The sequence below is a fragment of the Penicillium subrubescens genome, assembly GCF_028828155.1.
Source record: "Penicillium subrubescens strain IBT 31985 chromosome Unknown utg000007l_segment0_segment0, whole genome shotgun sequence".
NCBI lineage: Eukaryota > Fungi > Ascomycota > Eurotiomycetes > Eurotiales > Aspergillaceae > Penicillium > Penicillium subrubescens.
The window spans coordinates 103696-118062 of NW_026643157.1; the positions used below are offsets into that span (position 1 = coordinate 103696).

A 14367-nucleotide genomic window follows, 5' to 3' on the forward strand; every position below is an offset into this window, starting at 1 on the left:
TCGGCCTAGCGCTAAATTTTGAGAAGTCGGCTGCCTAGGACCACCGACCTAAGCAAATCATTCAGCATCGCGCGATTGGCTTATGGACAGTGAAAGAGATATTCGGTCCAAATGGCACTGGAATTTTTGGATTCCCACAGAGACCTGACTCGGCGATTTGTCCATCTCCAGAGGAGACGGCTCTCAAGCCATTGAACCCCTGACCTTAAACTCGTGTGTGAAAATGCCACGGGAAAAGCACGAACTGGGTCCTCTCGACCCGCGCAAGAAGGTCGTACGCTGTGAAGCTTGCGCTACCAGGAAGATAAGGGTTCGTGTCCTAGCTACCTCGCGCAACATTTGCCATTGCTAATAGAGCAGAGCAGTGTGTGGGTGGAAATCCCTGTGAACCCTGTGTTCGCACGGGTAGAATTTGCCAAAAAAGGAGCAGCGGATGCTCGAAGGCAATATTCGTCTTTTACAAGGAGACCGATGAACCATTGATCTCTGCTCAGGTTCATACAAATATGGAGACTATTCATCTCAATTACTTTTTCGCCTTCCTGGGTCGCAATCACCTTGTCCATCCGAAAGATGTTTTAGTCGAGGTTCTCTTGCCCTTAGTCACCGAATCCGCCCTCTTGAGCTCCGTAGTGCGTGCTATAGGGGCTTTGGATGCTTCACGGCATGGCTCTTGCGGCGCTTACGCCAAAGCCGAACTTCCTCAGTCTTTGGCGTACAAGTCTTATTCCCATTCCATTGAAGCATTAAAAGTTGCATTGCTAGACTCGGAGGTGTCTCAACGAGATGATGTTCTTTGGGCTACATTTTTTCTTGGATTATTCGAGGTATTTCACTTCAGTTATAACAGTGACTCGGCAGATAGACTAACTTGGGGACATAGTTGATGGCCGATACATCTGGAGATGGATGGGCAAAACATATGTTATATGGAACATCTCGACTGCTGCAGACTACCAGTCCCAAGCAGACATTGTCTCGGTCTCGCAAGGCTTTCCTTGATATTTTCAGGATTTTTGAGGCCAATCGAGTAAATCTCTATGGAGAAGGCACCATTTTAGCTAGCCTTGACTGGGCCACGATGTATCAAATGGACGACCATAGACCCGCGGATGAATGGGACACTATGGGACAAATCTCATCCCTTATGGTCCAGATATCGGCTTTCAATATTCGGTATGGGCTCTGGAGATTCAGATGATATTTTGCCTCACTGATGCACCACCTCAGGTTTTATGGATATATTCCAACCGTTACAAGTTTCAACGAGCCAGATCCAATTTTGAGGCAATTTGGAATCGAGGCCGCTGAGATACAACGCAATATACTCGAATTGCATGGCGAAGTTACAAATAGGGGCCTTGGAAAATCTCAAAACTTGAAAACACACCAAGGACTGGCATACTGCCACGCTACGTTAATTTTCCTTTTCAACACGTTCGATTATTACCATTGCTGGCACCTGGACCATTCTCCACACCTATCAACGTGTGAGATAAGTCACCACGTTGACCAGATCTTCCAACAAGCTGAACTCATACTCAACATGCTAGGTGGATCTGGGCTACTGTTGATTTTCCCGCTAAGAGTCGCTGGGACACGCGCAGAGAGTCGTGTCCAGAAAGCCAGGGTTCTGGGTCTGCTGGACAGTATTTTCAAACGTGGGTTCCTTGTTGCAAGCAGAATCAAGGTTGATCTTCATCAACTTTGGGATTGGAAAGCCAGATTAGACTCTCTGCCGGAGACAAGGGAGTAGAAAACTTCCCGCATCCTGCCAAGCGGCGTTTCCCAATTTGGTTATAATCGAACGAGACAATGCCCCACATTTAGGCATCTGCGATTGGACCCTTAGTAAAATGTATGCACAGACTGGAATGACATTCAACAAGGCTAGTGTGAGAGGTATAGCATCAGGGATATAAATGAAGGCGATGTTTGAGTTCTCGTCTTGGAATTCAAAAAGTTTCACACATTCATCATATCTTGGAATTTCATCTACCGCTGTCATTCGTTCTACTATGAACCTCCTCTATACTCTTAGTTTCTCTCTGGTGGCCCTGGCGACCTCTGCCAACCCAAATGATCCGCTTTGCAATGTCTTCCCTGTGTCAATGCTCGAATTCTCTAGCAGCTTTCAGCAACCAGAGCCTCCGTTGGTGAAGCCTGAGTTCAAAACCAGCTTCATACAGCACAAGTGGTACACAATTCAACCTCGATACTGGGATGAATGTCCACTAACGGTCATAATCAAGGAACAATAACTTGTCCCATATTACTTCGGGCTATATTTACTTCTCCCCCTCACAAAACCTTGTCCGCGCAGACGAAGCCTACGACGGAGGTCTGGCGTCCTCGGTCTTCGACTATTCGCACACTACCAAGGATGGCTTGGTCCTGAACACCCTCACCTCTTATGAAGGTAATAGTACCCAGCCTACCGTGTGGACTGGCTATGTCAATTCCAATTATCCACTGTTTACAGAAGACTTGTTAATTCAGGGTGGAGCTGTGTTTGGTGGACTTGTGAAGAGAGACTTGTTGGACAAACATGTCGCATCTGTCAGTTTCAGGCCACCTCTTCTGATGCAATAAACGCTAATACACTCAAGTGGAATCTCATGTACTCATCCCTTCCGGTCACCATTTTTGTCGACTTTTGCGGTGTTGTTGTTGGATATGACTATTTTTCGCCTGGCCTTCGCTCCAGAGTCATAACCGACTTCTTCAACACTGCTGTCGGTCCAGTTCAGCTGTGATCCAACAGTGATCCGCGGTTGACTTAACCTTGGCTTCAGCATATGATGGATCAGCCAAACCGCCCACGATGGGCACGGCTCAACTGAAGTTCGGTCATCTGAGCGGTTCGAGAAAGTTGGAGAAGGTTCTATGTATCTCGTACAAAATGAACAGCTTATCAACATCAATCATCAGATCTTTTCAGGGTACCTACAGTACCTAGTCGTGATTCAGGCTAGGTTCATTGTGAAAAGGAAGTATGCCATGACTCGGAAATGAAACGTCTGGGTCATAAAATCCTTCTTTTTAGGTTGTTATCACGGATGGTGACGATGATTATGAGGATGATCGTAGGAGATTACTATGTACCGAGACCGCGACAGTAGTGTCACCGTACAAGCTATCCACACTTCAAGGCGGTGAAGTGGATTCAGTCGGGGATGATGTCACATCTTCACATCTTCGTCAACCACTACTCTACTACTCTTTACTCTCTACTCACCTGGTGGCCAAACCTTCGACCACCACCAAAATCAAACCAGACCGACCGACCTCCAGCATCCAGAATGGGGGGTGGTAACCAGTTTCCTTCCGATGGAGGTTCTCATGAGAAGGTTACGTCTTCGGTACCAGGTCAGAACGACCATCTCCACGCGGTGGTCGATATGGGCAGGTACGCCGATTCAAGAGCGTGAACCCCATCCGCAATCCCGTCGTTGACATCCTCTTTCTCCGGCAATAGTAATGGTATCCGGTGCTCGATTTCCGATCTCACTTCGCCCACTACTCGTATCATCCCTACGGTCCACTTCCATCGCGTCAATATCTCCCTCTACGAGGCCCAAATCGATCCCAAGACTGGCACTCGCATACCCATTGCCCAACATGTGATCGACCGAGTGGTTAGTGCGATTGTTCGGTTTCAAATCATATGTGTCGAGCTTGGTGTGCCAGCGTACAACATACGCATTATCGCGACCGAGGCAACCCGCACGGCGATCAACTCGGCAGCGTTCACGGGCGCAATCTATAAGAAAACGGGCATCGAAGTGGAGCTTCTGCGGAAGGAAGATGAGGGGATCATCGGCGCGTGGGGGATTGCCAGTAGCTTTTCTGACGTGGAAGGACTGGCGCTAGATCTTGGGGGTGGCAGTATGCAAATGACCTGGATCATCTCGCATGCAGGCAACGTGCGCATCAGTCCCCAGGGTGCGGTGAGCTTCCCTTACGGAGCGGCCGCATTAACCCAGAAATTAGCCGACTTGAAGCGAGGCAAGAGCGACGACGAGGCTGAAAAGGCAAAAGAAGAATTCCGCCGCGAGATGGCGAACAACTTCCGCACTGCCTTCGAACGCCTCGAAGTCCCCGACAGTCTTGTGAAGAAAGCACGCGAGCAGGGTGGATTTCCTTTGTACTTGTCTGGCGGTGGGTTCCGCGGCTGGGGTTATCTCCTGCTTTACTTGCATCAAACCCGTGGCCAAAATTATCCCATTTCCATCATCAACGGGTACACTGCGCCCAAGGAGGATTTCGAGAACACCGATGCCCTGAAGGAGGTGGCTCGCACGGCAGACGAGATCTTCCGTGTGTCCGATCGGCGCCGCAAACAGGTGCCTTCGGTCGCTTTCCTGGTCAACGTGCTTGCCGAATCATTGCCGCATGGGATCAAGGAGGCACATTTCTGCCAAGGGGGCGTACGAGAGGGTGTCTTGTTCCGCCAAATGCTACCGGTGGTCCGTCAACAAGACCCTCTAGAGGTTGCGACCGCTCGTTACGCGCCCTCGTCAGCCCAGGCGATCGCTGCATTGATGCTGGCTGCTCTGCCTCGACCAACAGGTTCGCGCTCGGTTCCATCCACAATCAGCGTCCATGTGGTCCAGGCATTTGCCAATGCCCTCTATGTACATGCATCGATGGCCAAAGAGCTCTCTTCCAGTGCAGCTTTGTATAGTACGAGCACTGGCATTCTCGCCTCGACACATGGAATTCCTCATTCTCACCGGGCGCTTTTAGCCCTGATGCTCCAGGAGCGCTACGGTGGAGAACTCCCACCGCGCGATGTGGACCTCAAATCCCATTTGCAAGGGCTTCTCACTCCCGAGGAAGTCTGGTGGACTCGGTACCTTGGCAAGTTTGGCCTTGTTCTCGGCCAATTGTACCTAACTGGTGCAATTGATACTTCTAAGCCCCGGATCGTTCCTTCTGCGGAGTGGGTGACGGGACTAGGAAAGAAAGGGAAGAAGGATGGGATCAATTTGAAGATTTCCATTCAAAAGGTGGCATATGATCCGACTCATTTGAAAGAGGAACTGGAGCGAGATTTGCGGAAGCTTGAGAAGGTAGGGAAACGCAAGAACTGGATCGGGGGGAGGGATGGTTGGGGGGTCAAAATTCAGGTGTCTGTGGAAGAAGAGGATTTACTGGTCACATAGTCTTCCGAGTTACGACAACTACTGTGATGATTCTATGGAGCATTGTTTATGGGCGTTCCTCTTTTTCCCATCTTTCTTTTTCCCCTTGCCCCTTTCATTTTGGCATCATTTTGGACTCCTATCTACATCGGATTGGTTATGCGGATAATCACGGTTCATAGCAATGGCATCGACCTGAAATAGGCAAAACATAGGACCGAATTCAAGATTCTTACTCTTTCCAAGGATCTACGGGTATGTACTTTCGGAAAGAATGCCGTGTCGGGGCCCACTTAATGGACATGATCCTTCCCTATGCATCGAGTTGACGAAGTTGCTTTTCTTTCAAGGACCCTGGGTCACTTGACGAACGGAACGCGCTCATTCTTCGCCAATAACAGAATATCACGATTCACGCCCTATTTTTATGAGTTCCAGAGATAGAGGTATACCCATGAACACAGCAAATACTTCAACATCACAGGAAGCAAATCCAGAAACCGTTTCACTAGCTAGGCAGACGTGAAAAGGCCGCCGATGGATTGTCACGAAGTGGACCCGATTTTGAAGCTTTGGTGCTCTCACCCTTCAGCCCGGTAGGGCTGAACCCGAATGCGACTCGTGGAAAAACCATTGCTGGACGGTCAAGTCGGCACCCGGGATCATGATTAGAAGTTAGAAGTCTCAATCATCTGAAACGATATTATCTGATGCTACATAATTATCTGATCCGTGCCGGATCTTCTCCAACACTATCTCCCTACGCCCTCAGAGCCACACGCTGTCATGGCAGACGCCAAAGAGATTGATGTCCATGAAAAGCATGCTTCAGGAAGCCCAACAGTCGGATACTGGTATGGTGGCAAAACTTTCTCATTTTAGATCCCTGCTCCAAGCCTTTAAGCTTTGACTCAAGTCCATGCTCTAACAGTCCGTACAGACTCCCAAGTCGATATCCTTCGAGCGGCCGGCATTGGTATTGCTGATGATGACCCAACCGAGCCAAGCCTCACTCTGCGGATGTGGGTGCTTGGAATTGGCTTCAATCGTAGCCAGTGGTCTGAATACACTCTATACCCTGCGAACGCCCTCTCTCACCATCTCAGCCTCGGTCGTGCATCTGTTGGCCTATCCAGTGGGAAAGCTTTGGGAAAAGCTTGTGCCCAGTTGGAACTTTCCCCTAGGAAATTCCTCTTTCAACCTTAACCCAGGCCCCTTCAATACCAAGGTTAGTCATTGAGTGAGCGATACAGAAGTTCTTGTCTCCCATTAGCTTAACAAGAGTATTGACAGGAACATGTTCTCATCTACGTCATGCCAATCTCAGTATTTATGTTCGCCTTGGGGCTGATGTCTTGACCGAACAGCAAATGTTCTATGGTTACAAAGCCGGATAGGGCTTCTAGGTGCTGATTACCTTTGCCACATTTTCTTGCAGGCCTGTTTCGCTCAATTGTGGTAGTGCCGAAAGAACTCATCTTGCCTGGTGTCCTTGAGTGTCACTGCTCTCACAACCACTCTACACAATATCGATCAAAGAAAGGTTCAATCTAGGTCAGCTTTCCTCGGTTTATCCTTCTAAATTCTCCGATTGAGGTTGTTAACAACTCTACTCCTAGCTACAACACTTGGAAGATCTCGCGGTACGCATTCTTCACCATCACCTGCTGCATCTCCTTTTGCTGGTACTGGTTTCCAGACTTTATCTTTCCAGCTCTGAGTTATTTCAACTTCCCATGCTGGATTAATCCGACCAGTTCTGTGGTTAATCCGCTATTTGGCATGAAATCTGGGATGGGGCTTATCCCGATCACGTTTGATTGTATGCATTTCATCAACATGGGAGGTACGATAATCTAACAAACAACAGGGAGCCAAATGTCTCATGTTGGGTCACCACTGTTGATTCCATCTTGGGCTATCCTCAATGTTTCCGTATCTCTGGTGTTTTGGATTTGGATCGTGGCCGTCGCTTGTTATTATACGAACGTGTGGAACACGGGCTACCTCCCGTTCCAAAGCTCCAAAGGTAAGTGAGCAACCACCAGCAGTACTTTCATAACGAGCCTGTGCCTGATGCTTCATGACAGTCTACGACAATACTAGGGGTATTTACAAAGTATCCAAGATTGTTAACAAGGCTTCTGGGTATACATTGGATCTCCAGAAATACCTTGCGTGTTCGCCTGTTCGTCGATTCCCTAATTTAGACAGCCATGTCATTTTCTCAAACTAACTAGAAGGAATCTAGGTCTACATGCCAATCACGTATGCCTTGAACATGTTTGGGTTATCCTTCGCCACACTGAGCACCCTTCTCGTTTGGGTCACCCTGGAACATCGTCAATCCATGCTTGACGCCGCTAGAAGGGTTCCTCAAATGTTGATGGAATCTCTCCCTGGTCGTTCCAAGCCTCAAGGTTATCACGAGACCGGTGCGCCCGATGTGCCAATTTGGTGGTATCTGGTTGGCTGTGCACTTGCCTTGTTCATGTCTATATTTGCGGTTGAGTACTGGGATGCTGAGCTTCGCTGGTACGGTGTTCTGCTAGCTTGTGCTGTCGCACTTGTTTCTACCCTCGAGTGTGTGACCCTGATCAAATTTCTTGGAATGGATCTGTTTTGCTCACAATGTTCATTTTCTATCTTAGCTGGCAATTGCTTACGCAACGTCGAATCTCAAGATAAACATTGATATCTTCTGCAGAATTGTCTCAGGTTCTGTCTTCGAGGGTAAAGTTCTGGCCAACATCTGGTTCTTTGATATCGGGTACATCACCACCATCAAAGGGTTGTATTTCGCACATGATATGAAGCTTGCCTATTATTGCAAAGTGAGATATTCCAGATCCTAGGCAGACTTTGAGAGTTGGCAGCTGCAACTAACACTTTGACTTGACTACTAGATTCCTCAACGGAAACTCTTCCTCGTCCAATGCGTTGGAACTCTCTCCTCTCTCGGTGTCCTCAACTGGGCTCTCAATCACATCAGTGGGGTCTGCACAAGTGCAGCTGTGAATGGATTCCGCTGCCCATTCTCCAGTACTCCCTTCAACACCTCTCTCATCTGGGGCGCGGTTGGTCCACGCCGCTATTTCTCAAACCACATCGGTTACCATGCCCTCCTATACTTTTTCATCATCGGTGCTATCCTTCCCTATTCCTGTCTACTACCTGAGTCGCCGGTACCCCAACTCCCTCTGGAAGCGAGTCCATATTCCATTGTTCCTTGGTGGTTTGAACTATCTACCTCCTGCGACTGGAATGAACTATGGTGGTTGGGCAATTGTGGGTCTAACCTTTGGTTGGCTTATCTGAAAGCGAGTTCATGGCTGGTGGAGCAAGTACAACTTTGTACTCAGCTCTGCCTTGGACCCTTCGGTAGGAATCGCGGGCGTATTCATCTTCTTGACTATTTACTTCACTGGAGCGAGCGAACGCTTTAGCTGGTGGGGGACAGATGTCTACCAGGTATGTATATTAAACCATATTTTGAGGCTAGGGGCACTTTATTCACTTTTTTCCAGAACACCTGTGATTGGAAGGGATGTCCATATCTTTCGGTGCCGAAGGGAGTGAAATTTGGTGCGTGAATGATGCCCTCCGAAGCCGAAGTCTACAGTCGTTGAAACTGGTCAAGATTAATGTGCCTAGACATACGGTAGGACCGCGGTATATTATTTAAGAAATGAAACAGGGTTTCACCAGGCTATACTGAAATCTTTCGAGGCTGTCAATCCAATCTTATCTTAGTCTCATTGCTAAACATGAGGAATCCTCTGTATACCAGCGCCCCCAGTAAAAGACTTTGACAAGATGGCTGGATTTAGGAAACTTAAGGTCTAAGAATAGTGACACCTTTCCAAACACATACTATGTACATACGACCCTAGTCCTCGGATGAATTCTCGGATGCTCGGACTCGCTCGGCCCGTTGTGCATTGCCCCTGTCACGTGGCGATTATCAATCAGATAAGATTTGATCATTGCGCCCCCACCACAATGAATTCCGCTCGCCGGCACCTTTTCTCGCTTGGGGAGGGGTTGTTCGAGAACAGCCAGTCTCGGCTCTCGTCTGTATCTTGTTCCTCTTCCCTGAAATTCTTTCATCGCGGGCATCCAGGTTCGGGGGGAATCTCTCTTTCCTACTTACCAGGTGGGTCCAGGCCCATCAGTGCGATCACCAGCGTTCCGCTTTTCCCCTCCTCATTCTCATCCGCATCTACGTTCACAGCGGGTTTCTCAATCGGGACTAATGCAGAGCCTGCCCACAATCATGCGATTCCTCGCATGGCTAGGCCTCTTCCTTAGCGCTCGAGGCGTTCAAGGCGAGTCCCTTGCCAAAGATGAGCTCTGCGTGACTGTGATCTTCTCGGCATATAATTATATCTCCTTCCAGGGAGACCCCACAAAGGGAATGTGGGATACTCGCTGTCGGAACCCATACAAAGTCACCTCAATCTACGCATCTTCGGAGATCTACTGCCGCGACGAAGAGCGTGTAGTCGGGCTGGCACAGCTGGCAAAACTTTGCCGGGAGGTCGGCAACGGCGAGCTGCTACCAAGAGATGCTGTTGCCGAGAATTTAACAGAGAAGGCTATCCGCAATATGAGAGTTGCGGATTATCAAGAGCTGTCGCGGGCAGATTTCCAGGATACCCCCGTCCTTCTCTCCTCGGCATATTTCCATCGCATGTTCAACACATTAGTACGTATGAACAAATACCGTGGCATGATATGTGTCGGCTAACTCTCAGCACACATAGGATTCTTGGCAGTTTGAAACCTGGTCTCACCATGCATTTAGGTATGAGACCAAACTTCTACAGGCTTTAAGCGTGATCGAATACAAGCTGATATTTTCTGGACTAGCTATGTTGGTTACGCCTATTGGGCTGTGATACTGCTGTTAGGAATCCTGTACCGCCTATGCAGCTCCCCAACCCGCAGCCAGCAACGTGAATTCGAAGAATTTAACACACGCCCGCCGATTGGCACCTGGCATGAGTTGCCGTTGCTCGGAAATGCCATCCATTGGGTTCAAACACACCTGATCATCCCGGCTCCGCTTGCTGGTCGACGGCGGCATATTTTCAGCTGTGGATTCACCTCACGAGTAGAGGCACTCGTTGTAGCAGGGTTCTGGATACTGAGCATGATACTTAGTGTTGTTGGCTACCGGACTTTCCCAGGCAACATTTAGTATGTTCCTTCGCGACCGTGCCGACAGGATCATTTGGTTAATGTTCCGCAGCTGGCCCGACGTCACAAGTCAAGTTTTACGCTATTCAGCAGATCGGACCGGCATCATGTCATTTGCGAACTTCCCTTTACTTTTCCTCTTCGGTGGACGAAATAACATATTGATCTGGGCCACTGGTTGGAGTTTTACGACCTTTAATGTCTTTCATCGTCATGTGGCGCGGATCGCTACATTGCAAGCAGTGGCACATTCGGTTCTGTACTTGGTTATATATATTGCAAGTGAGTGACAAATGTTGCGGCTCCTACGCAGGAGCACAAGACATCCATGGGTATTTCTAATTATTGTGATCCAGCTACCAACAAAATCTGGAAAGAAATTTCCAAGGCCTATGTTCTTTGGGGAATTTTGGTGAGGCTGATTCAATCTCACAACATAAATTGACTACTAGCTCCCTAGAAACTAAAAGATTCACAGGCTTTCGTTCTCATGATTCTGGTGTTGATCACCTCTTTGGATCGGATGCGCACGACATCCTACGAGATATTTATGGTAGCACACATTGTCTTCTCTGTGGTTACCCTAATTGGTTGTTTCTAGTGGGTCTACCCCAACTCACGCTGAGCTGCGCAATCTCTGCTGACACCCGACAGTCACACCATTGTATTCGAGGGACACGGGTATTGGAAGTATCTGTGGCCATCCGCGATAGTGTGGGCAATTGATCGTTTCCTGCGGGCCGCTCGGCTAGTTTATTGCAACGTCCATATCAGGCTGTCCAAGCGAAACTTGATAACTGTCACGGAGAGTCGCATGACCTATGACGAAGCCGCCGATGTCATTCGATTGGAGATCACTCCAGGAATACCAGGTTTACAAGTTAGGCCGGGAGATTACTATTTCCTGTACCAGCCATTTCGCTTCACCGGTTGGGAGAACCATCCATTTACTGTTGGAGCCTGGAGCTACGACGTGGATCCACTGGGAATGTCGCTGAACAGTTCTGGCAAGCCTCGGAACTCTTTAGATAATACTCAGCTACCACTTCTATCTGAGAGCTACCCTGATCGGGAAAGCTGGGACGCAAGAAAAGCGCAAATCCAAGGATCTTCAACCCCAAGACTGATCTTCTGGATCCGTCCCTATGATGGCTGGACACGACGGCTTCGCCGGCAATGTTTGCGTGCGCCAAACCAGGCTGTGCATACCACAATTCTTCTGGAGGGCCCATACGGACATAGCTATCCGCTGTGGAGATACGAATCCGTGTTGATGATTGTAGGAGGGACTGGGATTGCGGCTGCGGTGCCCTATCTTCAGGATCATCTCCAGAGATCTGCCAATCACTGGTCCAGCACGTCGGAAGAAAAGTCACGAACCCGGGATGTCGAACTGGTCTGGACTACTAGACGGTCAGCCTTCCTTCGTGACCTTGCCGATCGTGAACTCCACCCGATGCTCAGCCGGGAAGACTTCCGTGCGTCTTTTTACGCCACGGGGTCCTCTGATAGATTCCGCCAAGATTTCAATGATCTTGGATATACTGTCCAGATGGGTCGACCGGATCTACAGTCGCTCATTTTAAGCCGTGCCTCTAAGGCCTCTGCAGCTGGGATGAAGCTTGCGATTCTAGTTTGTGGTCCAGCTGGGATGGCCGACGAGGCGCGTGCGGCAACTCATCTGTCAATGAAACAAGGCTACCAAGATATCAAGTATGTACAGGAGTCTTTCACCTGGTGATGGAAAACAAGGGTCACTTCGTGTGACGTGTGATGTACCAACATGATCTTCGCCCTATCTTGACCTTACGGTGAAGGATATGCTGAAAGGTTCCCACGTCATGAGATAATGAATCATGGAGCTCGGGCATCAGCAAGACTACTAGAAAAAGAAATGTTGGTTGAGCCCGTGAGTTATTGCTTCATCGTAATTCGCCGAGTACCTCCGAATTACTCAATTGTCATTGTAAGTTGTTGGGAGATCGGCTTCATCAGAGCCTCGTAGAGAAGGGATAAACGTTCCGACGATACGCACAGTACTGGGGAAGCTTTGCTATGCGTGACGCAGGAGGTTGTTCCTGCACGTCCCTGCATGGGTTTATTGATTTCAATTATTTCCCCCAGTCAAGGGTTGCCACCAATCAAGTTGGTCTGAATGCCGGCATTTGAAACTACAGCTGTCCATTTGTCGAGAGAGAAAAAAGGTATCAACTAACACCACCTTTGATATCAGTGACAGCGATAGCCCACTGTAACGGTCAAAATAGCCGATAGCCGGTCGCGACCGTCGCCTCTGCAGTCGTTTTTTGACGTGTGTTCCAGCCCCTACTGTAATCATTAGCGGCCGATCGCCCGCCCCCGGATTGACTACTTGACAAGTCAAGTGCTTGATAGATCACATCGCCGATCTCTAAAGGAATCACAATTGCCGCCGCTCAGCAGCAAAAAAGCAAAAATTATTGCGTCCCGAGAGCTGATCTTAATCTCAACATGGAAAAGCCCTCGCCAATAGCGCCCAGCCATATCACCTCCCAACACTTCGTGTTAAGGCAGCCTCGCACCCACTTTTATGCTAGGATGTGGACCTCAGCAATGTTTGCCTATGGCAACTACCAGTCATCTTGGGTAATCCTCCATATACTCCGTACACCGTGCAGCTAGCTATCCCAGATTTTTAGGGATCTGCAGGGACCCTAGGGCCTGGTTCCTGCAGCCGCATTTCTCTAGGTCGAACATGTCCGACTCTGTCGTCGCTAGTCAGCTTGACCAAGCAAGAGGATGCTGCCCAGAAAGCCTGTTTACAGTTCCGCATCGAGCAAGTATCTACACTTGCCACAAGCAGGGTCGCCAAGACTATTGACTTTGTTAGCCCGCCCTGTGGTACCCAGGGCATCCAGCTGAGTAAAAGCACATCTGCATGGATACCAAAGTACGGAATCCTCTGCATGGCTCGAGAGATCTCGAAAGGGGTTGTTGACCTTGGGTATGGTGGGACGAGGAATATAAAACCCATCAGAATTCCTGCTCTGAAATGAATCTTCATCCTCAAGCTCATCCACTATTCCAATCATCCCTCCATCTCAAAAAAGACTTTCAGTCACTCCTCCAAATACTCACTTCCCGTGTTTATCAACCTCCAATCCATCAATATGAAGTTCCTCGCCACTGCTCTCCTCTTCGCTGCCACTGCTCTGGCCCTTCCCTCCAGCGACTGCGCTACTTGCAAGGACGTCAAGCCCGTCCCCCGGGATTTCACCTTCGAGCAGGCCAACGCCAAGTGTGGCAACGACGCTGTCGTCTCCTGCTGCAACAAGCAGGTCGCTGCTGGCGACTCCTCCGTTGAGAATGTCGGCGTTCTGAACGGTGTTCTCACAAATGCGCTCGGTGGTGGCCCCGGTGGTGACGGCCTGGGTCTCTTCAACGGCTGCAATGACCTGAACCTCAACGGTAAGAAACTCTGTGAAAGCCCTCAAATAACTGTATCAATGCCTAACTGGTGAATAGTCCCCGTTCTGAACCTGGTTCCCGTCAACGCCCAGGACCTGGTCAACAAGAAGTGCCAGCAGAGCATTGCTTGCTGCCAGAACACTCGCTCCGAGGCGGTATGTCAATCTCCTTTGAACCTGAATGCATTGGAAGAAACTCAGCTAATCAACATCAGAACGGTGACCTCGTTGGCGTTGCTCTGCCTTGCGTTGCCCTCGGCAGCCTTATCTAGATCATAACGCTCATGCCGCCGTCCCCGAAGCAGATAATTCTGTGAGGCCTACCTTGTTCAATGACTCGGGCCTACGTGGGAAGGAGTACACAATGCAGTCACGTACATATATGTACATGAAAGCCCGGGCAAGGGCCTTTTGTTCCGGTGTATGGAGGTCAGCAGATTCCCCGTGCCCTGGTATCTGTGTCTCTCTCGTGTGCCATGTCGTTCGTTCTATTCTCGTTTGTCGTCTTTGCTGGGACGTTACAATTAATGTAATTAAAACATATTTAATAAAAGGTCCTTGCTACATTCTGT

The 14367-nt window shown here is 49.2% G+C and overlaps 6 protein-coding genes across 6 annotated transcripts; all 6 read left to right on the plus strand.

Annotated features, from left to right (window-relative positions):
- Positions 1-223: 223 nt before the first annotated feature.
- Positions 224-1201, plus strand: N7473_009779 (uncharacterized protein; the record flags this gene model as incomplete). The annotated part of the gene is made up of 3 exons (XM_057155718.1): positions 224-310; positions 366-827; positions 884-1201. 3 exons carry the CDS (start codon positions 224-226, stop codon positions 1199-1201), a joined length of 867 nt encoding a protein of 288 aa, XP_057004373.1.
- Positions 1202-2018: 817 nt separating this feature from the next.
- N7473_009780 (uncharacterized protein) lies at positions 2019-2756 on the plus strand (the record flags this gene model as incomplete). The annotated part of the gene is made up of 3 exons (XM_057155719.1): positions 2019-2197; positions 2253-2559; positions 2610-2756. 3 exons carry the CDS (start codon positions 2019-2021, stop codon positions 2754-2756), a joined length of 633 nt encoding a protein of 210 aa, XP_057004374.1.
- Positions 2757-3302: 546 nt separating this feature from the next.
- N7473_009781 (putative transcription regulator (RTG2)) lies at positions 3303-5168 on the plus strand (the record flags this gene model as incomplete). Its single annotated transcript, XM_057155720.1, has 2 exons — positions 3303-3409; positions 3479-5168. The coding sequence occupies 2 exons, from the start codon at positions 3303-3305 to the stop codon at positions 5166-5168; spliced, it is 1797 nt and encodes a 598-aa protein (XP_057004375.1).
- An 802-nt stretch (positions 5169-5970) lies between these two features.
- N7473_009782 (uncharacterized protein) lies at positions 5971-8465 on the plus strand (the record flags this gene model as incomplete). The annotated part of the gene is made up of 9 exons (XM_057155721.1): positions 5971-6001; positions 6088-6169; positions 6767-6969; positions 7018-7176; positions 7238-7335; positions 7399-7730; positions 7855-7981; positions 8054-8138; positions 8191-8465. The coding sequence occupies 9 exons, from the start codon at positions 5971-5973 to the stop codon at positions 8463-8465; spliced, it is 1392 nt and encodes a 463-aa protein (XP_057004376.1).
- Positions 8466-9166: 701 nt separating this feature from the next.
- Positions 9167-12511, plus strand: N7473_009783 (ferric reductase family protein). The gene is made up of 8 exons (XM_057155722.1): positions 9167-9303; positions 9382-9855; positions 9914-9954; positions 10020-10349; positions 10402-10631; positions 10706-10761; positions 10810-10949; positions 11004-12511. The coding sequence occupies exons 2-8, from the start codon at positions 9403-9405 to the stop codon at positions 12088-12090; spliced, it is 2337 nt and encodes a 778-aa protein (XP_057004377.1). The 5' UTR covers positions 9167-9303; positions 9382-9402; the 3' UTR covers positions 12091-12511.
- Positions 12512-13293: 782 nt separating this feature from the next.
- Positions 13294-14366, plus strand: N7473_009784 (Hydrophobin). Its single transcript, XM_057155723.1, has 3 exons — positions 13294-13796; positions 13854-13951; positions 14011-14366. The coding sequence occupies exons 1-3, from the start codon at positions 13499-13501 to the stop codon at positions 14065-14067; spliced, it is 453 nt and encodes a 150-aa protein (XP_057004378.1). The 5' UTR covers positions 13294-13498; the 3' UTR covers positions 14068-14366.
- Position 14367: the final 1 nt, after the last annotated feature.